General features: G+C 43.3%; 1 protein-coding gene across 4 annotated transcripts in view; it reads right to left on the reverse strand.

Annotated features, from left to right (window-relative positions):
- Positions 1–4,830: 4,830 nt before the first annotated feature.
- DGUOK (deoxyguanosine kinase) overlaps positions 4,831–27,510 on the reverse strand; it is a 35,569-nt gene continuing 12,889 nt past the window's right edge. The window contains exons 2-7 of one of the 4 annotated variants that reach the window (XM_003922599.4): positions 26,523–26,635; positions 21,674–21,861; positions 17,270–17,417; positions 9,853–9,968; positions 8,843–8,942; positions 4,831–8,394 (exon numbers count right to left, since the gene is read on the reverse strand). In XM_003922599.4, coding sequence (XP_003922648.2) covers positions 8,368–8,394; positions 8,843–8,942; positions 9,853–9,968; positions 17,270–17,417; positions 21,674–21,861; positions 26,523–26,635 — 692 coding nt within the window. In that variant the 3' untranslated portion in view covers positions 4,831–8,367. Of the gene's footprint in view, positions 8,395–8,842; positions 9,195–9,852; positions 9,969–17,269; positions 17,418–21,673; positions 21,862–26,522; positions 26,636–27,510 lie in introns of those variants that run through there. The other 3 variants (XM_074398212.1, XM_074398205.1, XM_074398209.1) reach the window with 3 other exon arrangements.

The following is a 27,510-nucleotide window of genomic DNA, read 5'->3' on the forward strand; positions in this document are numbered from 1 at the left end:
AGATGTCGCCAGACAACTTTCATTCAGGTATGACACATTTGACAGAAGTTTAATAAACAGGGTGCCCAGGGGCACAAAGACTGGCAACTGTGTGGGGTGAGGGAAGAGCTCCACAGACAGGAATTGTGGGCTTGGGACTGGCAGGATTAGTTCTTCCAGAGTAAAAGCTTTGGGGGGGCGGGAAGAGGAAGACAGGGAAACATTCTGTCATGTAGGAAAACACATCTGAAGCTATGGGTGGTCTCATGGGGCTTATGATAGGAGTGGTGGGAGATAGGGCTAAAAAAAATGGCAGCTCTCATACCTCCATATAGGAAGGGCTGAGGGGCAGCTCTCTGGTGGCAGGGATGGGGCAGGTGACCTGACTTGAAGTTGTCCTTCTGTATAGCAACCACTGTTCTTTTTTGTACATTGTTTAGTTGACGTGGCTTGGGGAAGAAACGATTACTGGTAGTAATAATCGGGGGCAGGGGAGGGGCCATTGTAGCCACTCCAAGGCACGGCCACTGCTACAGCAGGGACCATATGACTGCTCTGGAAGAGGAGGACAAGTGGGATGAATGTTGGGGAATCAACCACAATTTCCACTACACCTTCAACCAGAGAAACAGAAATGGGCGCAGAGAAGATCTGAAAGATTTCAGAGATGAATAGGCAACGTTTGCTGAGAATGAGTGTTAAGTAGGCGGGCAAAGATGGCACCAGGGCTTTTAATGTGGCCAATGGGGTGAATGGTGAAGCAGGGGAAATAGGGAAATGGCTTTGCTGGACGGGTGGGGTGGAGGTGGTGGTGGGTATGCAGGTGGGGAGGAGAACTGTTTTGTACCCTTTGAGCATAAGGGATCTGGGTTGTGAAATCCATAGTTTGATATGGCTCTGGCTTTAAAAGTCACCCTCATTTTGGGATTTGCTTCAGAATAATGAGAGTTGGGACAGGCTGTAGGGGAAACCAGATTGGTTCTAAGTAGATAACTGAAGTGGGTGAGAAAGTAAAAGTTGGCTCATGCTAAGAAAGTAAAAAGCTGCCCTGTGACTCAGTGGGCTGGGAGGACATTACACAGCTAAAGCCAGCTACAAGGTTACCGTGAAACAGTATTTATCCCACAGGCACGCTGTAGCTGTAAAGTGTCATAATGACCCCTTGCCTTGTGTGACTACTGCTTTCTGACTCACAGAGAAACCTTGTTCTTTAAAATCATTAACTATCAGAATCTTTGCTGTGTGAAATGTTAAATGTTATCAGTCAAAATGAAACATTCCTTTTTTTTTTTTTCTTTTTGGACAGAAGATTCTAAGTCACTTTGACATACAGAAGTAGTCTTAGTTTCTAAGCCAGGTTCAGAGTTTCACATAAGGAGCTTCTGAACACAAATTCCATGTTTGTCTTAACTTTCTACTTTCTAGGGAAACAAACCTGGGTTCACTGCACAGTTCAGAACAAACTTCTTTATATACATTTCTGCTTTGCTTTGCAACTATCCAAGCAATGCTTCATTCTGTTTTACCTAAACTCTAGTTTTCCTTAAAATCCTGTAACTGTATCTTTTCCTGTTTGGTGAGATACCCCACAGTACCTCTGGTATGTGGTCTTTCTCTTTGCACTCTGACCTTCTCAAACTCAAGGTTTGTTTCTGGTGGTCTTAGGCTAATTGGGCTAGAATGTGGATATGGAGGTACGGGGGTGTTTGATACCATTCCCTCTTGCATATGATTCACATTTTCCATAGAAGTTCCAAGTTCATAAGACGTCTTCAGCCCATGAGAATAGTAGGAGCCATAATAATGTTTGAGATCTATGGAAGGCAGAATAATAGCCTCCTTCTTGCCCACCAGCTTGGATTTCCCAGAGGGCCCTAGTGTAATCACATGGGTCCTTAAAAGCAGAGAAGAGTTCCTGGCTGTGGTTAGAGATGCAACATTACTGGCTTTGAAGATGAAGGGGGCCACAAGCCAAGGAATGTGGGCAACTTCTAGAAGACAGAAAAGGTAAAGAAACAGAGTCTCCTCTAGGACCTCCAGAAAGAAAAGTAGCCCTGTTGATAACTTCATTTTGTCCCAGTGAGACCCAAGTCAGAGTTCTGACCTCCAGAGCTGTAAGATAATAAATGTGTGCTGCTTTAAGCCATGGCATTTGTGGTAATTTGATAATGGCAGCAATGGAAAACGAATCCAAGATCATGCAGAGGGAGTGGAAAAAGAGAAATGAGCCAAGGGTGCCTTGGGGACACCAATATTTTCAAGGAAAGGAGAAAAAGATGTCAGCCTAGGAGACCGAACGGGAGACATCAAGTGTAGGGGAGCCAGGAGATACCCACGAAGGAGAAAGCAGTTCCGAGAATCTAAACTGCTTTTAAGTGAGGGCTGAAGGAGGTTAAATAGTCTTAAAATTTTAAAGTGCATGTTATTTCGTTCCATCACATCCTCTGTAATTCTGGTATTTGCATATAACAAGCAGACTCTTTTACCTGAAACTATCACCTTCTCCCTCACGTTAAAAGCCTGAAAGTTTCGGAGGCAACAAAACACATCTACAACCATCTCATCTTTGACAAACCTGACAAAAACAAGCAATGGGGAAAGAAGTCCCTGTTTAATAAATGGTGTTGGGAAAACTGGCTAGCCATGTGCAGAAAGCAGAAACTGGACCCCTTACACTGAAATTAACTCCAGATGGATTAAAGACTTTTTTTTTTTTTTTTTTGAGACGGAGTTTCGCTCTTGTTACCCAGGCTGGAGTGCAATGGGGCGATCTCGGCTCAACGCAACCTCCGCCTCCTGGGTTCAGGCAATTCTCCTGCCTCAGCCTCCTAAGTAGCTGGGATTACAGGCACGCGCCACCATGCCCAGCTAATTTTTTGTATTTTTAGTAGAGACGGGGTTTCACCATGTTGACCAGGATGGTCTCGATCTCTTGACCTTCTGATCCACCCGCCTCGGCCTCCCAAAGTGCTGGGATTACAGGCGTGAGCTACCACGCCCGGCCTCGGATTAAAGACTTAAACATAAGACCTAACACCATCAAAACCCTAGAAGAAAATCTAGGCAAAACCATTCAGGACATAGGCATAGGCAAGGACTTCATGACCAAAATACCAAAAGCATTGGCATCAAAGGCCAAAATAGACAAATGGGACCTAATCAAACTCTACAGCTTCTGCACAGCAAAAGAAACAGTCATTAGAGTAAACTGGCAACCAACAGAATGGGAAAACATTTTTACAGTCTACCCATCTGACAAAGGGCTGATATCCAGAATCTACAAATAACTAAAACAGATTTACAAAAAAAAAAAAAAACAAAAAAAAAAAAACAAAAAAAAACACAAGCCCATTCAAAAGTAGGTGAAGGATATGAACAGACACTTTATAACAGAAGCCATATATGATGCCAACAAACATGAAAAAATGCTCATCATCACTGGTCATTAGAGAAATGCAAATCAAAACTACATTGAGATACCATCTCACGCCAGTTAGAATGGCGCTTGTTTAAAAATCTGGAGACAACAGATGCTGGAGAGGATGTGGAGAAATAGGAACACTTTTACACTGTTGGTGGGAGTGTAAATTAGTTCAACCATTTTGATTCCTCAAGGATCTAGACATAGAAATTCCATTTGACCCAGCAATCCCATTACTGGGTATATATCCAAAGGATTATAAATCATTCTACTATAAGGACACATGCACACAAATGTTCACTGCAGCACTGTTTTACAGTAGCAAAGAACTGGAACCAACTCAAATGCCCATCAATGATAGACTGGACAGGGAAAATGTGGCACATATACACCATGGAATATGCAGCCATCAAAAACGATGAGTTCATGTCCTTTGTAGGGACATGGATGAACCTGGAAACCATCATTCTCAGCAAACAGATACAAGAACAGAAAATCAAACACCGCATGTTCACACTCATAGGTGGGTGTTGAACAATGAGAACACATGGACACAGGGAGGGGAGCATCACACACTGGGGTCTGTTGGGGGGAAATAGGGGAAGGACAGCAGGGGGTGGGGAGTTGGAGAGAGATAGCATGGGGAGAAATCCAGATGTAGGTGATGGGGAGGAAGGCAGCAAATCACACTGCCATGTGTGTACCTATGCAACAATCTTGCATGTTCTTCACATGTACCCCACAACCTAAAATGCACTTAAAAAAAAAAAGCCTGGGAGTTTGAGAACTTTCACAACCTTGATCCTTGTTATAAACCCCATCAAGGTAATATTCAGGTTCCAGAACAGAAGGTTTTACCACATCGTAAGCCAGGAAGAAACGCAGCTATTTTTTATGTGTTAATCCAAATTTTTGACACTGGGAGTTGGCCTACATCAAGAATAACAGCCATCCAGACTGGCTTGACAGTGTAGAGCAGGGACCATTTTAATGCAACCTCTCTCCAGCGTCCTCTTTAAAAATCTAAGGTGCCCAAGGTTTCAGTCCGCCTTTCTGTGGTCCTAATCTCCACACTTACAGGCTCCACCCAGACCTACTCACCCCTCCTCCGCAATTTAAGGCTCAAAATTACTGCTGCTCATTAAGATGTTTACTCTCTACAGATGATCTCAGCTACCAATTTGGAAAATGACAAATTATTTCACCCAGGTGAGACTTGTGGCCTGCACTATCCTACAGGATATTTCCTTTTCTTTTCGAGATGGAGTCTTGCTCTGTCACCCAGACTAGAGTGCAGTGGCACAATCTCAGCTCACTGCAGCCCCAACCTCCCAGTTCAAGTGATTCTCCTGCCTCAGCCTCCTGAGTAGCTGGGACCTCCATCAACATGCTCAGCTAATTTCTGATTTTTAGTAGAGATGGGGTTTCACTTTGTTGGCCAGGCTGGTCTCGAACTGCTGGTCTCACGTGATACACCTGCCTTGGCCTCCCAAAGTGCTGAGATTACAGGCATGAGCCACCACACCCAGCAGACCTTTACTTTCTAAAAGGCAATGTTTATCAATAGAGATGCTGAAATTGTAGACTTTCAGGCTTTAAAACTAGATAAAGAGCTGGGTGCAGTGGCTTACACCTGTAATCCCAGCACTTTGGAAGGCCAAGGCGGGAGAATCACTTGATGTCAGAAGTTGGAGACCAGCCTGGGCAACAGCGAGACAGTCTCTACTAAAAATAAAATAATCAGTGGGCATGATGGTGTGCACCTGTAGTCTCAGCTACTCAGGAGGATGGCTTGAGCCCAGGAGTTCGAGGCTGCAGTGAGCTGTGACTGCACCACCGTACTGCAGCCTGGGCAACAGTGAGACTATGGGGGGACAAAAAGGAATGAAGTATTGATACATGCTGCAACTTGGATGAACCTTGAAAACATTACGCCCAGTTTAAAAACAAGGTTACATAAGAAACATATTATGATTGTATTCATATGAAATGTGCAAAATAGGTAAATCTACAGAGACAGAAGTAGATTAGTGGTTGCCTAGGGCTGAGAGTTGAAGGCAGGGCAACTTGGGGGAGATGGGGTTTGGGCTTTCTTTTAGGGTTAATGAAAATGTTCTAGAATCGTGGTATTGGTTATACAGCCCTATGACTACTATACTAACCATTGAATTGTATACTTTATTTTTTTATTTTTTTGAGATGGACTTTTGCTCTTGTTGCCCAGGATGGAGCACAGTGGCATGATCTTGGCAAACTGCAACTTCTGTCTCCCAGGTTCAAACCATTCTCCTACTTCAGCCTCCTGAGTAGCTGGGATTACAGGAACCTGCCACCACACCCAGCTACTTTTTTGTATTATTAGTAGAGATGGGGTTTCACCATGTTGGCCAGGCTGGTCTCAAACTTCTGAGCTCAGGTGATCCACCTCCTCAGCCTCCCAAAGTGCTGGGATTACAGGCATAGCCACCCTTCCCAGCCTGTACACTTTAATTTTAAGAGCGTCTCGCTCTGTCACCTACGAGTGCAGAGGCAGGATCATAGTTCACTGCAGCTCCAACTCCTGGGTTCAGGCAATCCTCCCACCTCAGCCTTCCAAGAAGCTAGGACTACAGGCACACTCCACCACACCTGGCTTTATTTTTTATATTTTAATTTTTTTGTAGAGCTGGCCTCTCGTTTTGTTACTCAGGCTGGTCTTGAACTCCTGGCCTCAAGCAATTCTCTTACTGTGGCCTCCCAAATCTCTGGGATTACAGGTGTGAGCCATTGTGTGTGGCCTGAATTGCAGTTTAAATCACCGAATTGTAGAGTATGTGAATTATTTATTAATAAAGCTATTAAAATGTTTTAAACAAGTAGGATAAGGAAATTGCTGTACTTTTATATTAAAACATTACATACATACATATATATATATATGTTTTTTTTTTGTTTGTTTTTTTTTTTTGAGATGGACTTTCACTTGTTCCCCAGGCTGGAGTGCAGTGGTGTGATCTCAGCTCACTGCAATTGCTGCCTACCAGGTTCAAGCGATTCTCCTGCCTCAGTCTCCCAAGTAGCTGGGATTATAGGCATATGCCATCTTGCCTAGCTAATTTTTGTGTTTTTGGTAGAGAAAGGGTTTCGTCATGTTGGCTAGACTGGTCTTGAACTCCTGACTTTAGGTGATCCACTTGCCTTGGCCTCCTAAAGTGCTGAGATTACACCTTGCCCAGCCTATTTGTTAGAAACCAATCTCACATTCATTTCCCCACAGCATAAAGGACAGAAACACAGGTTTCTGTCTTCTGGGACACTCTAACATCCCCAGATCATTCATCTTCCTGTGTCCCTGCAAAACTGCCAAGGGCTCAGTGCAGGAGATCCACTCCTGTGAATCATGGACTTGCAGGCTTCTGGCAATGAGTCACTTGAATCCTATAGGGCCATGTATTTTTCTTTCCTTAACAATAAACTGTATTTGAAGGTTAAACAGCACAACAAAAAATTATTATTACTTTTTTCCTGCACAGAGATCCACTCCATTAAGGTTATCTGAAACTCACTGGGTAAGGTATTTACACAAAGCTAGAGTACCAGGCTGGCCGATCTTAAATGTCAGATGCTTAACTTTTGGGCTCTTGCTGTTTTCTCCCTTTCTTTTGGCCAGGTTCTTTAGCGCTAGGACAAGGGACTAAGTTCCCCACACCTGTCCCTCATACCAAGAATGCAGATGGAAAGAATAAAGAAGTTTCTTGGAGTTCAAGCTCCATTTTCTGTTCTGGGGGCTCACATTTAAGATCCCACCCACTCCTGAGCCACTTTATTTCCCTTCTTCATGCATGGCAGGCAGGGCTTGGGTGAGGGTTCTGGGAGCAATTTCAAAACTGCTAGTTGATATGGTTAGGCTTTGTGTCCCCACCCAAATCTCATCTTGAATTATAATCCCCAGGTGTCAAGGGAAAGACCTGGTGGGAGATGACTGGATCATGGGACAGTTTCCCCCATACTCTTCTCATGGCAGTGAGTTCTCACGAGATCTAATGTTTTTTTTTTTTGAGATGGAGTTTCGCCCTTGTTACCCAGGCTGGAGTGCAATGGCGCGATCTCGGCTCACCGCAACCTCCGCCTCCTGGGCTCAGGCAATTCTCCTGCCTCAGCCTCCTGAGTAGCTGGGATTACAGGCACGTGCCACCATGCCCAGCTAATTTTTTGCACTTTTAGTAGAGACGGGGTTTCACCATGTTGACCAGGATGGTCTCAATCTCTCGACCTCATGATCCACCCGCCTCGGCCTCCCAAAGTGCTGGGATTACAGGCTTGAGCCACCACGCCCAGCCGATCTAATGGTTTTATAAGGCATTTTTCCTGGCTCTCTCTTGCATAGACTCATTCACCTGCCACCACGTTAAAGATGTGCCTGCTTCCCCTTCTGCCATGATTCTAAGTTTCCTGAGGCTTCCCACACCATGCAAAAATGTAAATCAATTAAACATCTTTCCTTTATAAATTACCCAGTCTTGGGTAGTATCTTTATAGCAGTGTGAAAACGGACTAATACACTAGTCTAGAGGTGAATTCAGAGCAAGCATCAAGAGTTACATGCAGAAATAAATGAACTGAATTAGAAAAACAAGAAAAACTTAAGTAAACTTTATTTTCTTTTTTTAAAAGATGGGGTTTCACCATGAAGGCCAGGCTGGTCTTGAACTCCTGACCTCAGGTGATCCACCCACCTCGGCCTCCCAAAGTGCTAGGATTATAGGCGTGAGCCACAGCGCCCGGCCAAGTAAACTTTATTTTCAAAATGTTTGAGATAGAAAAGACAATGGCAAAGCCTAACAATAATTAATAAACCAGCCCTAGAATGGCAGAGTGCTCCTGTGATGAGAGGGGCTAGGGATGGAAAGGTGGGTGGAAGACACAACATTTTTCTAGCTTCAGAAAGTCAGGGAGCCCAGGTAACAGCCTGAACGTCATAGAATTGGTTACAGATTCTTTATAAAGGTGTTTACCTGTGGGAAGGAGAAAATCAGAAATTTAATTTCAGATTTTTAACAGAATTTTCAATAGTCCATCCCCAATGCACATGCAGCTATGGGGTTTTTGTGAGGAAAGGAAAATAGGCATGGAGAAGAAATGTGAGCAGCCCAGGGTCATATAGCATCAAGTGGCAGATCCGGGAATAGAATCCAGAAGTCTCATTCCCCTAGTTTTAGAATGCCTTAGAGAAGAAAGTCAGCTGGCAAACACATGTTACAAGTCCATTAACAATTATTAATCCAGCATACTTTCGAGGATAGGGATGTAATTTGTACAAGATCCCATAGGCCTTGGAGTGTGAAATGCAATGTGAGACGCAAAGCACAAGACTCATGATACTGAACTTTGAAACAAAGGCCAGAAAGATAAAAGTACAACAAATATAAACCACTAGAAAGCAGGAGTTATAGTCCTTCCCACCTCTCTCATGAGGTCTTCTTGTTTGGTTACTTCCTCAGAAAAATCATCATTGACATCCAACACCAGCACTGGAATATTCATCAAAGCCTCAAAGTGGAGCCTATCAGCAGCAGGAAAGTTTGGGGGACAGAAAAAAAGAAAGTAACTTGAGTCAAGCTTCACATACTTACCAAGTCTTAATTATTCAGAGAACAGATCTAAATTCAACATGGCTTCTCAATGAAACGGCACTTAAACAGCAACAAATTCAATAAAGTTGGCTGGAAAGAGAAAGGTTGAGGTTTCTCTTCATTCTTGAGAGTGATACTAACGATCACAGTGCCAAACATTTTAAATGGACAACAAACCAAGCCTAAAGGGAGGACAGGCAGAAAACAGGAATGCCAACTTAGTAAAATGGACAATTTCTCTAACATTTTTTAGCCCTTCACGCTGAGCCAACTATTACCATCGATCACAATGTTCAATCTAGGGGAATGTTAAAAAAAGAAAGAAAAAGCTGGAGAAAATAGAATCTAATAAAAAGGGCCTTAGAATGTACAGATTATATTCAATATTAAACAACTTTTTTTTTGGAGACCGAGTCTCACTCTGTTGCCCAGGCTGGAGTGCAGTGGTGCAATCTCGGCTCATTGCAACCTCTGCCTCCCAGGTTCAAGTGATTTTTCTGCCTCAGCCTCCTGAGTAGCTGGGATTACAGGCACCCAACACCATGTCCAGCCAATTTTTGTATTTTTAGTAGAGCCAGGGTTTTACCATGTTGGTCAGGCTGGTCTTGAACTCCTGACCTTAGGTGATCCACCTGCCTTGGCCTCCCAAAGTACTGGGATTATAGGCGTGGGCCACCGCGCCCAGCAATATTAAACTTCTGAGTTGGAAAATGCTTAACATTTCCAATCATTTCTTGTATATTCTGAACCTTCCTAAAGGGGGCTGCATGCTGAACTTGTTTTTAACAACTGGGTGTTGGGAGGCAGGTCTCTATCTGATCCATTCTTTTCTCCACTTACTTCGTTGTCCTGTGAATAAGCCAGGCCTCGTGTTGGTCATGCAGCTGCTCTAGATAAGCCAGTTTGATTCCTTTCTCCTCATCCCTGGCCCTCTGGTACAGTCTCTTCAAACAAACCTAAAAGACAATCCCCAAGCCCCAATGAGCTCATTTGCTGTTTTGGCTGCTACAATGCAGTCTTAGAGGGGCTATGAGGCCCACCTGTAATGTCTATCTTGGACATTACACGCCATGCCTTTGCTTCCGCTGTCTTGTTTTCTTATGCAATCAGAGGATCTACACCATTCTTTCCATCTCCACCTTAAGCCTGCTCTTCCTCTGGAGTATCGTAAGCTGGTTAATGGTGAATATCATCCATCCAGTCATCCAAGCCATGGACCTGGAATTTTCCTTGCTTTTCCTCCTTTCTACTACATTCAGGAAGTCATTCAATCCTCTTTTCATCTCCAGTTGGTTCTTTCCCCTCACATCTGCCCTTGTCGGGTCCTCACTGCCTCTTCACCTGGATTATGGAAAGAGCATTCTGACTTTGCCTCCTGGAGGCAGGGAAGTATACGGACAGAGCACAGGCCTTAAGGTCGAAAAGTTCAGGAGTAAATTCCTGCCTTCATCAGGTACTCACAGTGCAATCTTTGTGGGCTTCTATTTCCTCATCCTCTGCCCATCCACAGGTCACTGAGGTAAGTCATATTGAGCTACTGACAAAAGCTGTTCCCTCCTTCCAGTGTGTCCCCTTCACTCCACCCTTCTGTAGTGTGGCAATATAATGACATGACTTTCCTTGCTGACTTTCCTCTTTACTGCTTATAGCCATAGCCCCAGGGTTCAAGGCAGTATGTATGAGTAGCATCACATCTATACAATGTTAGGTAACTTGAAATATCTCTTTCCTATCATACCAAACATTCACTCAGGAATAGAAAGTAAAATTTGCACAGGTTGAAGATAAAACAAAGTGGAAAAACAAGTGAGGCTTGAGACTAACTCTCCTCCCCGCAACTCTGCAGAGTGTGCTTAATTCTATTCTGCACTCATCTGGTAGTGAAATTTTATGCACACTGGTTCAGAAAATGACGTCTTCTTGACCTGTCACACAAAGCTACCCCTCCTACTTCTCAACTGCCTTAGCTCTTCCCCTGGACTCATTGCTTTAGCCAGATTTGACCTCTTTCCTGGGGAACAGGCTAGACTCTTTCACATCTCAAAATTTTTGCTCCAAATGTTTGTTCTGACTGAATTATCCTTGGTCCTCTCTCTGCCTGACAAACATTTCATTATTCAATATCATGCGTCCTGGAAGAATAGATGGATTAACTCCCTGATTTCAGACTTCTCGCTTTCAAATACTTAAGAAATGTAAACTTGCCGGGCGCGGTGGCTCAAGCCTGTAATCCCAGCACTTTGGGAGGCCGAGGCGGGTGGATCACGAGGTCGAGAGATCGAGACCATCCTGGTCAACATGGTGAAACCCCGTCTCTACTAAAAATACAAAAAAGTAGCTGGGCATGGTGGCGCTTGCCTGTAATCCCAGCTACTCAGGAGGCTGAGGCAGGAGAATTGCTTGAACCCAGGAGGCGGAGGTTGCGGTGAGCCGAGATCGCGCCATTGCACTCCAGCCTGGGCAACAAGAGCGAAACTCCGTCTCAAAAAAAAAAAAAAAAAGAAAAGAAAAAAGAAATGTAAACTTAATTTCCAAATCTAGTACACAATAATCCCAAAGACTTAGGGATCTTTGCTGTTTCCCTCTTGTCTTACCTTTTCTCTAAGGAAACAAAATTATACAAACAAATTTCATTAATGATCAAAAGGTATATGCAATTGCAATTATATACTGCCAGACTGCCTCCTTAGAGGTTAATCAATTTACATTCCCATCAGCAAGGTGGTTTTAGGATTTCTAAGCATAACAAAGCTATCTAATTTTCCTTCTGAGAAAAAAAAAATTATCTGCTTCTTTTTTTAAATTGAGATGGAGCTTGCTCTGCTGCCCAGGTTGGAGTGCAGTAGCATGATCTCAGCTCACTGCAACCTCCGCCTCCTGGATTCAAGCAATTCTCTTGCCTCAGCCTCCCCAGCAGCTGAACTAGCATGCCACCATGCCTGGCTAATTTTTTTTTGTATTTCAGTAGAGATGGGCTTTCACCACGTTGCCCAGGCTGATCATGAACTCCAGAGCTCAGACAATCCAGCCACCTTGGCTTCCCAAAGTGTTGGGATTACAGGCGTGAGCCACTGTGCCTGGCCAAAAATAAATTTTTTTTTTAATGTGGCTTTATGTTTCCAAGTACACACACAAAGGCAGAACAATTCTTTTTTTTTTTTTTTTTTGGAGACGGAGTTTCGCTCTTGTTACCCAGGCTGGAGTGCAATGGCGCGATCTCAGCTCACCGCAACCTCCGCCTCCTGGGTTCAAGCAATTCTCCTGCCTCAGCCTCCCGAGTAGCTGGGATTACAGGCACGCACCACCATGCCCAGCTAATTTTTTGTATTTTTAGTAGAGACGGGGTTTCACCTTGTTGACCAGGATGGTCTCGATCTCTCGACCTCGTGATCCACCCGCCTCAGCCTCCCAAAGTGCTGGGATTACAGGCTTGAGCCACCGCGCCCAGCCCAGAACAATTCTTTTTATGAAAGCAATTCATAATTATTCATTCACTGCTTGCAGATAAACATTGACACTAACATTGATCTATTAAAATAGAATAAAGTATCTCTCTTTACTATTAATTTGCTCAACAAAGCAAATGGTTTTCCTTTAGAAGACTTAACTGGTGGCAGTATTGAGAGGAAAAAAAAAGAAGTCAAAGTAAACTCCTACTTTGAGCATTTGTCATAACTCTTGCTTTACTGATATGATTATAACAAATTATATATATATATATATATATTTTTTTTTTTTTTTTTTTTTTAGACAGTCTCACTCTGTCACCAGGCGCCAGGCTGGAGTGCAGTGGCGCGAGCTCAGCTCACTGCAACCTCCACCTCCAAGGTTCAAGGAATTCTCCTGCCTCAGCCTCCCAAGCAGCTGGGACTACAGGAGCACACCACCATGCCCAGCTAATTTTTGTATTTTTTTAGTAGAGATGGGGGGTTCCACCATGTTGGCCAGGATGGTCTCAATCTCTTGACCTCATGATCCGCCCACCTTGGCCTCCCAAAGTGCTGGGATTACAGGCATGAGTCACTGTGCCCGGCCTCTATTTTTAAAAATCCCATGCAAACAGTGCTTTAGTCTGGCCCCTCTTCATCTCAGTCCTCATGAGGAAAATACACCTGAATGTGAACAGGAAAGACAATGTAGCTGCAAGTGGCAGAGGAGACCTTTTACTGGTCTTCTTAACCTGTCCCACCCAGGAAGAATTACTGTTCTGATTGCTTGAAGTCAGAGACAGAAATTGGAATGTGACTGCTAGTGGGTCTTTTCACTATGCCTCTCAAGCCCAAACTCAGGTACCATTTTTTCCCCATGCACCTCCTGCATGCTGTCCTCATGCTATGCCAATCCCAGGCAGGGCCTGGCTTTTTGATGTACACTGATCAGCTGCACCCTCTTCTTGATTCCATGGGGCTGGGTAGGAACACTGAGGCCCAGTCATTTCTCTTCTGAGGTTTAAAATTGTTGGCTTGCTTTTTTTTTCTTTTTAATTTTTAGAGATGGGGTCTCCCGATGTTGATCAAGCTAGTTTCAAGCTCCTGGCCTAAAGCAATCCTCCTATCTCAGACTCCCAAAGTGCTGGAATTATGGGCATGAGTGAGCCACTGTGCCCGGCCTGACTTGTTTGCTTTTAAAAAAAAAAAAAAAAAAGTTTTATTTATTTATTTATTTATTTTAGACAGGGTCTTGCTTTGTGGCCTAGGCTGAAATGCAGTGGTGCAATCATGACTCACTGCAGCCTCAATCTCCCAGGCTCTAATGATCCTTTCACTTCAGCCTGCTGAGTAGCTAGGAATACAGACACACCACCACTTGGCTAATTTTTAGATTTTTTTATAGTTGGGGGGGCGGTCTCACTATGTTCCCCAGGAGGGTTTTGAATGCCTGGGCTCAAGCAGTCCTCCCACCTTGGTCTCCCAAAGTGCTGGCATTACCAGGTGTGAGCCACCACACTTTGGTCTGGCCTGGCCCGGCTTGCATTTAAGAAGTTAAGGAAGTAGACCTGGCACAGTGGCTCACGCCTGTAATCCCAGCATTCTGGGAGGCCGAAGCAGGAGGATCACAAGGTCAAGAGATGGAGACCATCCTGGGCAACATGGTGAAACCCGGTTTCTACTAAAAATACAAAAATTAGCCATTCAGGGTGGCAGGCACCTGAAATCCCAGCTACTCAGGAGGCTTTGGCCAGAGAATCACTTGAATATGGGAGGCAGAGGCTGCAGTGAGCCAAAATCACACCATTGCACTCCAGCCTGGACAACAAGAGCAAAACTTTGTCTCAAAAAAAAAAAAAGGAAAAAAGAAAAAAGTAGTTAGGGAATAGGTAGAAAGGAGCAGAAGGCCCTATGAAGTCCATCTGACATGCTCAAAACTCAGTATTTACTAGACCTCTGAACTGGAAGATTAGGCACTTGCACAGCTTTTTACATAGTGATATGTCAACTTCTATTGTGCTCTTCCCTCAGGTATAGTTACCTCTGAATTTCACAGAAGAGGTCAAGTGTGACTTCAGGAAAGAAATATGGGCATTCCTGGATCTCTGGGTCTAATGCCATCAAAACAGCATTAAAATCCCCATCTAATTCCAAAACGAATAAGCTATTTTTCTTTTCTGCCATTAAGCTGCAATAATCCTTCAACTCTTCTCATTCTACTCCAGCTAAAATATTTCAACTAGCCACTCCAAAAGGGCGGATCTGCCCCCAAGTGATGATGATTGTCATCACCATTTGCTATGGTTTAAGGGTATATCCTCCAGCATTCATGTGTTGGAAAGTTGGTCCTCAGGGTGGTAGTGTTGGGAGGTGGGACCTTTAAGAGGTGACTAGGTTGTTAAGACAGATTAATGTCACTCTCCTGGGACTGGGTCAATTCTTGCAGGAGTGAGTTCTCACTCTCCTGGGACTGGGCCAGTTGCCATGAGAGCAGGATGTTATAAAGCAAGGCTGCTCCTCCTGTCTTGCCCCTTTTGCACGTTCCTGCTTCCTTTTACTTCACCATGTCATGAGGCAGCAGGAGGCCCTCACTGGAAGTTAAGGCAGCCCAATTTGGACTTCCCAGTCTCCCTAACTGTGAGCCAAAATAAGCCTCTTTATAAATTAACCAGTTTCAGGCATTCTGTTACAAGGTCATTCAGAGTGCACAAAGAATAAAAGCAATTAAGACTTTCTTGCTCTCCTTGCTGGGTCCAACTTCCACTACCCAGAAACAAGAGCCTCTTCAGCTAGCCCAAGTAGCCCCATTTTGCTCCCAGGAATGAGTCAGCCCACTTCCTCTCTCACTCCTCCCCAGTGCTGGCTTAATGGCACTGAGCTGATTGTGCCGAAGTTCTGTTTCTCTTGGAAAAGGTTAAATCAGCATTCTCACTTCTCCTAATGCTCAGCTCCTCAACCTCCTGCTTCTTTCAGTCCAGCCACCCAACGAGTCCCACAGGAAACCTGTCACCTCTTCAAATTCCAACTAGGATCTTTACTCAGTCCAACCTTACAGCACTCTCACTTCTCTTTGACCCAGGCCACAAGCCTTCCTGGGGCTCAGAACTTCTCTCTCAACTTGAACCCTACACTTTGAAACTTCAAACTGTCCTCTTTGTGAGGCGACTCTTCTCCCCACAATCGATGACACTTATCCCTACCCATAAAGTATAATTCCCTTCTTCTATTCCGGCTCCCAGGCAATGAAGACCATTGAAGTAAGTCAAATAAACATGACCCACCTGGTCAACTTGCAATCAATGCATCTAACTTTAGTGTAGTTGTATTTATGGAAGTTTCTTAGCCCCCTGGCCTCACTGAAACTTTGTTCAGTTTTAATTTATTTTAGAGACAAGTTCTCACTTTGTCACCTGGGCTGGAATACAGTGGCATGATCACAGCTCACTGCAGCCTCAAGCCCCTGAACTCAGGCAATCCTCCTGCCTCACTTCCCCAGTAGCTAGAACCACAGGCACACATAACCACACTTGGCTAATTTTTAAATTTTTTTGTAGAGATGAGGGTCACACTATATTGCCTAGGCTGGTCTTGAACCCCCGACCTCAAGTGATCCTCCCATGTCAGCCTCCCGAAGTGTTGGGATTAAAGGTGTGAGCCACCGCAGCCAGCTCCGTTTCATTTTAAACCTTAACCCTTATTTATTTCTGTAGAATCTCTTATTCCCTCCTATGATCTAGCTTTTGCCTCATAATGTCCAGAAACTCTCAACACAAAGATCCCCAATATCTGGTCCCAGTCACATTCAGGGGCCTCATTCTTCCTGGTTGTCACCTTCTTAAGACCCTTTTTTCCAGTCCTCTGCTTGTTGGCTGGTGTGAAGCTTTGTGACGGGAGCTCTCCCACTCATCCTCTGGTTCTGCTCAGCCTGTTCTCAGGCTCCTTTCTGCCCACAAGTCTCAGTACCATCTCTAAAAAGCATAGCCTCTAGCTTGGAGACAGCTTTCCTTCCTTTTAACAGTATGTGGTATATCTGGCATTTGACTATATATTGGAGGTATGTCTCAATAGCTGAGAACAGTACATCTCATAAAAAAAAAAAAAAAAAAAAAAAAAACCACACACCTCTCACCTTGACTCAGAATCCCACTCCAGAAGAGCCCTTAGAGATCATCTAGATTAAGTCAGTGGATTTTACAAGGATCTTTCTAATGGAAAGGTCTCCAGGGGCTGCCCAAGGTCACTACCAGTCAGCAGAAGCCAGAGTTCACTTCCATTTCCAGAGACTTTGGTGCTCCTGCAATGACATCATCCTACTGCATGCGGAATGGCATCAGAGAGTCACAGAATGGAACTACTATAGTCCCTCCTCCCTTCCCAGTGGCATCAGGGTTCAAAAAAGAGCTATTAGGGCAGTATCGATAAGAGAAAATTCTCCTTCTCCTCCTCACATCTTATTCAGGAAACCATTGAGACTACTACACACTCTGATGACCCCATCAGAGTGAAGGAGGAGCTGAGGCAAGTGGCTACAGGTCAGAGCGTACCACCTGCAAACTCTGAGTAATAAAGATGATGCTCAATTTGCTCTGTTGATGCTAGATCAACAGGGATCCTTTCATGCATAGTCAATGGCTTTAGCACTCTGCTGCATGAAGCCAGTGGGGAAAGGAGTGCTCAACGCTGGGACAGGAGGGTATCCCCCACTGCTCTCCATGCTGCAGGTAATGTCTATGCTCTAATTTCTCCAACCAGAAAACCAGGGGCTCCGTGAATGTCACTTCTTAGGTTTCATATGACCCTAATGTCTAAGGCTTTAGGTTCTGTGTTACCTGGGGAGAAGCCTGGAGGTAGATGAAGCCATGTAATGTGAGCCGGCTGGCAAACTCCTGCAGGAGAAAGGAATGCCAGTCCTGATAGATATGCCACTCGATGTCACTGAGGGAACCATTTTCAAAAAGATTCTTTGCAAAGATATACCTGGTTGGAAATGGAAGCGGAATGGGGATGGGGAGGGGGAGAATGGGAAATTGAATGAAAGCCACGAGAAAGAGAGAGAGAGAGAGAGAGAAGCAGAAAAATCAATAACCAACTTGTTCCATGTCTGTTCAAACCACACTTAACCTTTCTAGCTCCTCATCAACCCCTAAGAAATCTAAATTCTTTTTTTTTTTTTTTTTTTTTTTGAGACGGAGTTTCGCTCTTGTTACCCAGGCTGGAGTGCAATGGCGTGATCTCGGCTCACCGCAACCTCTGCCTCCTGGGTTCAGGCAATTCTCCTGCCTCAGCCTCCTGAGTAGCTGGGATTACAGGCACGTACCACCATGCCCAGCTAATTTTTTGTATTTTTAGTAGAGACAGGGTTTCACCATGTTGACCAGGATGGTCTCGATCTCTTGACCTCGTGATCCACCCGCCTCGGCCTCCCAAAGTGCTGGGATTACAGGCTTAAGCCACCGCGCCCGGCCTAGAAATCTAAATTCTTAACCCATATCTCCTTCCCCGCTCAATACTAAGGGAAATAGGATCTAGACTTCAGAGGCTGAAACCACTCCTTTCCAGATGGATTGATTCACTGGAAGAAAAGGAACAGAAGATAGTATCATTGGTCCCTAACAATTTTCTCTACTAGAAACCAGTCAGAACATATAGCAAATAATATATGTAAACTTGAACTTTTGAGATTTCCTTATTATTATTAAAGCAAGGCCCCAAACAAACAAGTGAATCCAGTATAAAGCCACCCACCAAATTTCATATAAGGACTGAAGGCTTCTGAGTCTCCAGGCTACTTAGCCATCCCTTTGTCTAGCTGAAACATGCAGAAGAAATAGTATTTATGTGATGTCCTCTATGGAGCAGAAAATGCATTTCCTACTCATTTCAGTATTACCAAGAAAGCAGACTCTTTTGGACAGTGCATATGAGTTCTTGCTTGCTTCCTCTGCTGCTGAGTTTCTAGTTCAGATAAAAGAAAGCTAAAGCTGGCCGGGCGTGGTGGCTCAAGCCTGTAATCCCAGCACCTTGGGAGGCCAAGGCGGGTGGATCACGAGGTCAAGAGATCGGGACCATCCTGGTCAACATGGTGAAACCCTGTCTCTACTAAAAATACAAAAAAAAAAAAAAAAAGCTAAAAATCAAACTAGCTTTGCCCCCTGCTTATTTCTACAACCAAAAGAGCATCTGGTAAATAGGAAATCAGAGTTAAACCCAAACCATGGCTTCAAACCCAGGTTAATTCTGCTTTCAAACCTCAGGCATTTTAATACAAAACATAATTTGCATCCTAAATAAGGGACTCCAGTTTTCAAGGCTATGCTCAGCAACTGGCCACTTCGGAGAAAATTAAATTCAGAACCCTTGTGTATGATGGCTCAGGAAAATGCACACTGCAAGGCTGTGAGCATCACCATTAAGAGAATATCTTCCAGAATAACATTCCAGAAACATTCACTAGCTATGTTACCTTGGGCAAGTCACCTAAATCCTTTCAGCCCATTATGAGGACTTGTATAGAATCCTCATAAAGTGCTTAGAAGAGTGACTGGCACATAGTATTTAAGATATCTTAGTTATTATTATAACTGCTTTTTGTTAGGCTATGAAGAAGCTTAGAAATTCCAAAACTAAACTTTCCCAGTCTGGAATGGTTTAGCCACAGTCTAGTTGATGAAAATAAAGAAAAGGATAACATTTTAAACTCAATGTTTTTGACTTCTTCACAGATAACTAAAAAATGAAATTAAGATCCTATAAAGTGGCCACACACTGTTGCTCACATCTGTAATCCCAGCACTTTGGAAGGCCGAGGTGGGTAAATCACCTGAGGCCAGGAGTTTGAGACCAGCCGGGCCAACTTAGTGAAACCTCGTCTCTACTAAAAATACAAAAATTAGCCAGGTGTGGTGGCATGTGCCTGTAATCCCAGCTACTTGGGAGACTGAGGCATAAGAATTGCTTGAACCAGGAGGCAGAGTTTGAAGTGGGCCAAGATCACACTGCTGCACTCCAGCCTGGGCAACAGAGCAAGACTGTCTTAAAACAAAACAAAAAGATCCTATAAAGAGAAATTAAAGATTTGCTAATAAGCCCTATGAAAGAGGTTCTTGGCTCTCTTGAGAAACAGCACTTCCTTTATTTCTTCAAAGCTCATGGTGGTGATGGGGTGAAGGGGTAGAAGGGTGTGGCGCTGAGTGGGAGGGAAGTACTGCAGACTGAATGCAGGGACTGCAGGGCAGAACAGGGCATTAAGGATCTAGGAGTCAGGATCTCTGCTCTAAAACCATATGCTAGTGTTTCCTTTAACTCAAACAGAAATGACTAAGATTTCTTCCTCCCTACAATCAACTCTCTCAGATAACCTGTGTTCCTCCTTTGGAACAAGTATCACAGCATGTGTTCAGTCCCTGTTAGGCAGGAACTGGTGCCTCCACAGAGGAGGCATTCAATAAATCTGTGCTGAGTGAACAAAGTCTAAATTACCCTCAGGATTAGAACTTGTAATTAGTTTTCCTTTCTGTCTCAAAAATGCCCTCACTGAAGATAGTACCTGGAAGAATGCTGTACGCCCATAGTGTTATCAATTCTTACCTCTTCCTTTACAAGCAAAGGTTAAGATCCGCATAGCTTATTAATGCATTTCTAATTAACAAAGTGTTTCTACTTCTCTATTTTCCTCTGAGGGTCTCACATGCCCACTTTATGAGGGGACTAGAAATGAAAACTGACTCTGGGCCGGGTGTGGTGGCTCACGCCTGTAATCCCAGCACTTTGGAAGGCCAAGGCGGGCGGATCACCTGAGGTCAGGAGTTCAACCTGTGGCCAACACAGTGAAACACCGTCTTAAAAACAAACAAAACAAAACAACAACAAAAAAAACTGACTCTGTTTCCAACTAACTCACAAGATTTTCCAAGTAACCCCTTCAACTTCTGAGTCCGAGAGGCATGGCTTGGGAGAGAAGAGAGGAAAACAGGCAGGTGGCACATCCAACAGCTGAAAAGAATTAAAACCTACAGCCCAGCTATTTGTAATTCACATGTTTAGCTTTTATAAAAAGTAGGTTCTCTCGGGTTACATAAAGAAGGGATGCATAGTTTATAGGGTTTGTTTTACATATCTTACATGATTTGGGGGTAAAGTCAGAAAAATCACTTGTCATTTACAAATGTCCCCTTATTTTTTCTTCTAGGAAGCTTTCTGGGAGCACTAAGAAATAGAACTAGTTTGTCTAATTTGGAATTAAGAGTAACTAAGTGTCTTCAGCAGTGAATAGACAACAAAAATGTACCGTTTTCCATTTTGATACTTCAAAGAGGCTTAAGAAAGATCACACTGCTTGAAAGCACCATTTCACACTGATACTGGTCATTCATAGGCTTCAGACAAGAAAAACCCCAGCAGTGTCCAGATCAAGCCATCTTGACTTTGTCTCTAGGCAGCTTAACCTCAAGTCACAGCCTGGTCTCTGTGGCAGAGCCAAGCATTCTGGAGCCTGTATGTCCTAGCTCTTCTGGAGCAGATGGGCTCACTTCCCAGGGTAGCTGCTAGCCTGCATTAAAAGTGACTTCACATCTCACTCCCTCAGGTGGTCAGGATGATGCCATCCCTGATCTGACACAGGCACCGATACCCACTAGACTCTAGCCAGCAAGAAGCCCTCTCACAGAAGAAGGGGTCAAAAAGGGCTAAATCTGAGACAGAAGCCAGTTTAATAGATGTGCTATTTCTGCCTAAGCATCCTTTCTTGAAGAATAAAAAAAGGCTGAAAATATCTCTTATATCACTTTTAGGAACACAAATTTTAATTCCGTCTGTTTTTTTCTTAAAGAGGATAACCAACCACTGATTCATTTGATTTCCTAGAATATACACTGCTACTTAAATGTCTATTCTGTGCCTTTTAGCATGTGATGATTACATTAGGTGGCTACCAGCTTGCTCCACGCCAGAAAATAAGGAAACATAAGGTAATCAGTAGCAATGTAAGAAATTCGAAGCATTCAGTTTATGAAAACCACAATTTCCTTTCTTAACATAGATGACAATTTGGTAGAAGTAGAACTCTGGAAAATCTGTATAGTGTTGTCTTTAAAAAAGAAGACAATTTTTCAAAGTATAATTCTCAATGACCAGAGCAGTGTAGGATCTGTGCAAGAAGAGTAAACAGGCAGCTTGTGACCGGTGGAAGGCTTGGTGACCGGTGGGTGTGACCGGTGGAAGGCTTGGTGTCTTACCTGTCACTGTACACAGATCTCTCAAAGATCTGTACTGGCTTCCTGGCCTGTAAGAGTTCCTCAGGGAAGGGCTCCAGCTGTACTTTTAGGCGGCTCATAAAGGAAAATGTCTGGAATGTGTAGGACCATCGTGCTGGCTCCTGGTACATCATATCCAGCAAGTTTCCAAGACTTTGGGCAGTGCAGGCCTAGAGGATGATTAAAAAGAAAAAAAAAAAAAACTTCCTAGAAAGCATATTTACTCCATAACATACACCCCTCCACACACACCTCTACCTCCCCCAAACAGGTTTAATAATAAATGAGGGAAGAAATTACAAAAGGTTCCTTCCACCAAAAAGGTAAAATCAGATCCCCAGCTTAGTCAAAATTTCATAATCAGGCTGGGTGCAGTGGCTCATGCCTGTAATCCCAGCACTCTGGGAGGCCGAGGTGGTCTCAGGGATCACCTGAAGTTGGGAGTTCAAGCCCAGCCTGACCAACATGGAGAAATCCTGTCTCTACTAAAAATACAAAATTAGCCAGACACGGTGGTGCATGCCTGTAATCCCAGCTACTCCGGAGGCTGAGTATAATATAATCCCAGCTACTCGGGAGGCTGAAGCAGGAGAATCGCTTGACCCCAGGAGGTAAAGGTTGCAGTAAGCCAAGACTATGCCATCGCACTCCAGCCTGGGCAACAAGAATGAAACTCCGTCACAAAAATTAATTAATTAATTAATTAAAAAATAAAATAATCAGGGATGAGATTTTTTGCGGGGTATGGAGTCTTGCTCTGTTGCCTAGGCTGGAGTGTGGTGGCACGATCTCAGCTCACTGCAACCTCTGCCTCCCAGGTTCAAGCGATTCTCCTGCCTCAGCCTCCTGAGTAGCTGGGACTACAGGTATATACCACCATGCCAGACTAATTTTTGTATTTTTAGTAGAGACGGGGTTTCATCATGTTGGCCAGGTTGGTCTCGATCTCCTGACCTCAACCTCATGATCCATCCACCTCAGCCTCCTAAAGTGCTGGGATTCCAGGTGTGAGTTAAGCATCGGGTCAGAGATTTTCCTACCTATTAGACAAGACTCTCTAAAGGGAAATTACATGCCACTTTCAATATAACAAAAGCAAAGGAAGAACCATATATAGAATTAACACAATCACTGATTGAGGGATTTGTGAAGTCTGTCTGGGGAGGAAATAACAGTCAACAACCAACTAAAATTTAACTTGGAATCAAATCTTTCCACTATAACACTATGTAGCCTCTCTTTTAAGCTTCCATCTGTAGCTATTTGTTTATAAAATTTCAAGGCAAACAAGAAAGCAACTGCTTATTTGAAAATCCAACCAATCAACCACCAAACAGAATTCTATCTTTTATATAAGGATTAGAATTTGTTTGTTAAATGAAAACAAATCCCTCCTTCATTCTAGAGATTTTGTGAAATATAATTTGAAGTGTTTCACTTACTCGGCATGTGCAAGTAGGCACAAGTGTAGGATGTTCAGCAGCCCAGAATTCTTTTTTTTTTTTTTTTGAGACAGAGTCTCACTCTACTGCCCAGGCTGGAGTGCAGTGGCTCAATTTCAGCTCACTGCAACCTCCCAGATCACTGCAACCTTCACCCCCTCTCCCCACCCCAAGAACTGAAGAGATTCTCCTGCCTCAGCCTCCTGAGTAGCTGGGATTACAGGCGCCCGTCACCACCACCAGCTAATTATTGTACTTTTAGTAGAAATGGGGTTTCACCATGTTGGCCAGGCTGGTCTCGAACTCCTGACCTCTGGTGATCCACCCGTCTCACCCTCCCAAAGTGCTGGAATTACAGGAGTAAGCCACCACGACTGACCAGCCTCAGATTCTTTTCTGGGTCTGCTGTTGACTCAACAATGCAAAAGTGAGTTTTGTACAAAAACACTTTGGATCTATATTTATTCATTTAATCACCAGTAACTGAAGGCCTATGTGGATGAGGCACTACATGGGCAGGGTACCATAAGGGTATAAAAAAAGGAACTAACATTTATTTCAACCTTTACTGTGCATACCACTGTCCCCATCTACTTTATAAAACTTTTTTTTTTTTTTTTTTTTTTTTTTTTAAATAGAGATAGGGTCTCACTTTGCTATCCAGGCTGGTCTCAAACTCCTGGGGTCTGAACAGGCAATTCACTGAAGAATACAAAGACACACAAAACATGGCTTTACGTTAAAAAACGTAAAAACAGCATAGCTACAATGATATTCATCATTGCAACACTGTTTATAACAGGAAAAATTAGAAAATGAAATACTCAAAATAGAGGACTGGATAACTAAATAATATTCACATTGTGTAGTACACTACAACCATTAAAAGGACATCACTAGGAAAGGAAGATCTTGTCTATTAAGTGACATGCAGGTGACAATCACAATTTTTGTTTCAAAAAGCAAATGTATATATATTTTATACATTTATGTAAGTGCATGTAAATCTATACATTTTCTTTGTAGAAAAAAGTCCATTTTACCTGTGAATAATGGGATTATAGGATGATTAATTATCTATTGCTGCCTAACAAATTACTCCAAAGTTCAGTGGCTTAAACATTCATTATCTCAGTTTCTAAGGGGCAGGAATCTGAGAAGCAGCTTAGCCAGGTGGCTGGGCCTCAGGGTTTCTCATGATGTTTCAGTCAAGATGTTGGCTAAGGCTATGGTCGTTTGAAGGCTGGACTGTCGCTGGTTCCCCTGGTGTGGGCCCCTTGAACAGGCTGCTTTCTGACACAACAGCTGGTTTCCCCCAGAGCAAGACGAAAGCTAGGGTAGGTCTTATGACCTACCCTAGAAAGGTGTTTCTTGTTTTTGCTACTTTCTATTTACTAGAAACAAATCACAAAGTCCAGCCACATTCAAGGCAAGAATCATGCTCTACTTCTTGAAGGGAGGAGTATCAAACAATTGTGGACATACAGTCATGTATCCTTAACAACAGGAGTATGTTCGGAGAAATGCATCATTAGGCAATTTTGTCACCATGTGACCATCACAGAATGTACTCACACAAACCTAAATGGGATAGCCTGCTACACACCTAGGCTATATGGTATACCCTATTGCTCCTAGGCTACAAAGCTCTATCGCATCCTACTGTATCACATCCTACAGGCAACTGTAATACAATGGTAAGTATTTGTATATCTAAACATAGAAAAGGTGCAGTAAAAATATGTTGTTATAATCTTATGGAACCACCATTGTATACATGGTCTATCATTGACAGAAACATCATTATGTGGCCCATGACCGTATTTTGAAATCTCAAAAGGTGACCTGTGGTATACTCAGAAAAAGATACATAATTTATTCCTACATAGGAAAGTTAATTTTACAAATATACACACAGGCACACATACAGACATATAAACAGACAACTTAAGAAGCAAAAATCCTCAACAGGCATGATATGCCAGCCACAAAAGGTAACACAATTCTGGGTTGGAATAAAAAAGAAAAATGGTACCCAGGAACAAGTTCCATGATACTCTGTCCCACTTAAGCCTATATCCAGAATGTCCTGTTCACCTCCAAATAGCACTCTTAGTAAATTCAAAGTGGAAAGTGAACAAATTAGGGGTCATCGCTTAGGTAAAGTTACTTCAGAGTAAAGAATAGCCTGGAGGAAAACTGGAGGTGTTTGGCTTGAAAGAGAGAAGACTGGACCAGGCTTGGTGGCTCGTGCCTATAATCCCAGCACTTTGGAGGCCAAGGTAGGTGAACTGCTTGAGACCAGGAGTTTGAGACCAGCCTGGCCAACATGGCGAAACCCCATACAAAAATTAGCCCAGAGTGATGGCATGCACCCATAGTCCCAACTACTCGGGAGGCGGAGGCATGAGAACTGCTTGAACCTAGGAGGTGGAGGTTGCAGTGGGCTGAGATCACACCACTGCACCCCAGGCTGGGTGACAGAATGAGACTTTAAAAAAAAAAAAAAAAAAGGGAGACAGACTTGAGGGGGAGAAAGAACAGGAAAATCATTGCCTTCAACTATATATAGGGTTGTTACAGGGAAAAGTTAAAAGACTTAGGAGGCAGAACTTGAACCAATGAGTCAGAGTCACAGGGGTGCAACGTGGCTGATTAAAAGGCAGAATTGTCTAGTAATTAGAGTTAAGAGCCAGAATGCGCCACTCGGTGAATGTTCAGGTGGTGGCAGAAGTTCATGGTGCCTGAGGAGGAATGGTGCTTCCACTCCTGAGGGTCCTGTCGAAACAGGTCCTTCCTTATTCACTCATGTGGCTGGATACCAACCCTATGGCCTCTGCCAAAGCTGTAGTCTTGACACCAGGGCCTAAGCCATGAGGTATAAGTGAAATGTACCATGCTTGGCATAGTACAGTGCCTGGCACATAGTATGTGCTCATAAATGTTAGCAATTACCTCTCCCATTGACTCAAAGTGTGGCAGGAACCTCTCTAATATCCCTTCCAATTTCTAAGACTTTATTAAAAAGTTAAAATCACTATAATTAGTTATTAATGCTAGTGGTTAGCTTTAGTAATAACATAAATACTTAAGTGTAGGAATGACAAAATTCATCTTCAAAGCCATACATGATGGTTGGACATGCTTTGGAAAACCACAAACAACAGAGGCAGTCACTCAGATAGACATATAAAAACCACAAAAATCAAAACTACACATATTCAAACAAGTCATATCCTCTCTGGTGTATGTGGTCTGCTTTCTGGAATGAAGCTATTTTAAAAAGGATACTCAATCCGGGCTACTTTACCCACTCAGAGTAAATTAAATTATGACAATTAGATTATTCACCCATGCCTGCCAACTACCCACCACAGCTAAAAACTTACTTTTTGGGTGCCAGCAGCCTGGATATTCTGCCATCTCGCTACAGGTTCTGTAGCTACGTGCCACTCTGGGTAAGTTTTCATGAGTAACTTCACAAAGGTGGACTTTCCCACAGCTGCAATGCAAACAGCATGTATTGGGATGCTTCCCAAATCAGGGCTGAAGGAGAAGGCTAGCTGCTAAACTCTGGCACAAACACCCAACTCAAGGGAATAAGTATCAGTTTTCTGAATTTCAAACTCAGCAGCCAAACCATTGTCAGACTGATAATAGGTCAATCCATGCAAACCAGAGCCATCATAATGAATACAGCCAACAACGAAGAAAAATTCCTTCAAGATTTAATTTGCAATTTCCATGTCTCAACCTTCCAGAAGCAGAGCATTTAATTACAGTTGAAAATATAAAAGTAGATGAAATCAGCTCCATAAGTTCTATCACTTGAGTCACCATCCTATTTGTACTGTGACAGTGTAAAATTTCTAAATTTTTCAAGATAAAAAATAAAAATGATTATAATCTTTCATTCAACAAATCTAACAAATATTCATGGAGTGCTGACTATGTGCTCAGGACTGTCAGTCACTGTGGGTACAATGGTAAACAAAACACAGAATGGATTTTGCCCTCACAGAGCTTGTATGGGTAACAGATAGTAGACAAACACACAATTAAATACTAAAAAGTTGTGTTAGGTGCTACAAAAAAATGCAGGATGGCCCAGGAGGTCAGAGAAGGCTCCTTTGAAAAAATGACATCTAAGGTGAGACCTGAAAGATGACAATTCATGCAACGGGAAGAGAAAGAACTTGCCACACAACAACACAGAAGTTTGAGGCCCTAGAAGAAGCCAGTATGACTACAGCATGAGCAAGTGATGAAGGAATGGCTCAAAATGGGTGTGGCCACATAGACAAGGAGGCCAGGGCCAGGTCACACACACTGGGCTTCATAGACATGATAAGAAGACTGAATTCTATTCTAAGGGCA

This window comes from Saimiri boliviensis, chromosome 1 (assembly GCF_048565385.1).
Source record: "Saimiri boliviensis isolate mSaiBol1 chromosome 1, mSaiBol1.pri, whole genome shotgun sequence".
In the NCBI taxonomy this organism is placed as follows: domain Eukaryota; kingdom Metazoa; phylum Chordata; class Mammalia; order Primates; family Cebidae; genus Saimiri; species Saimiri boliviensis.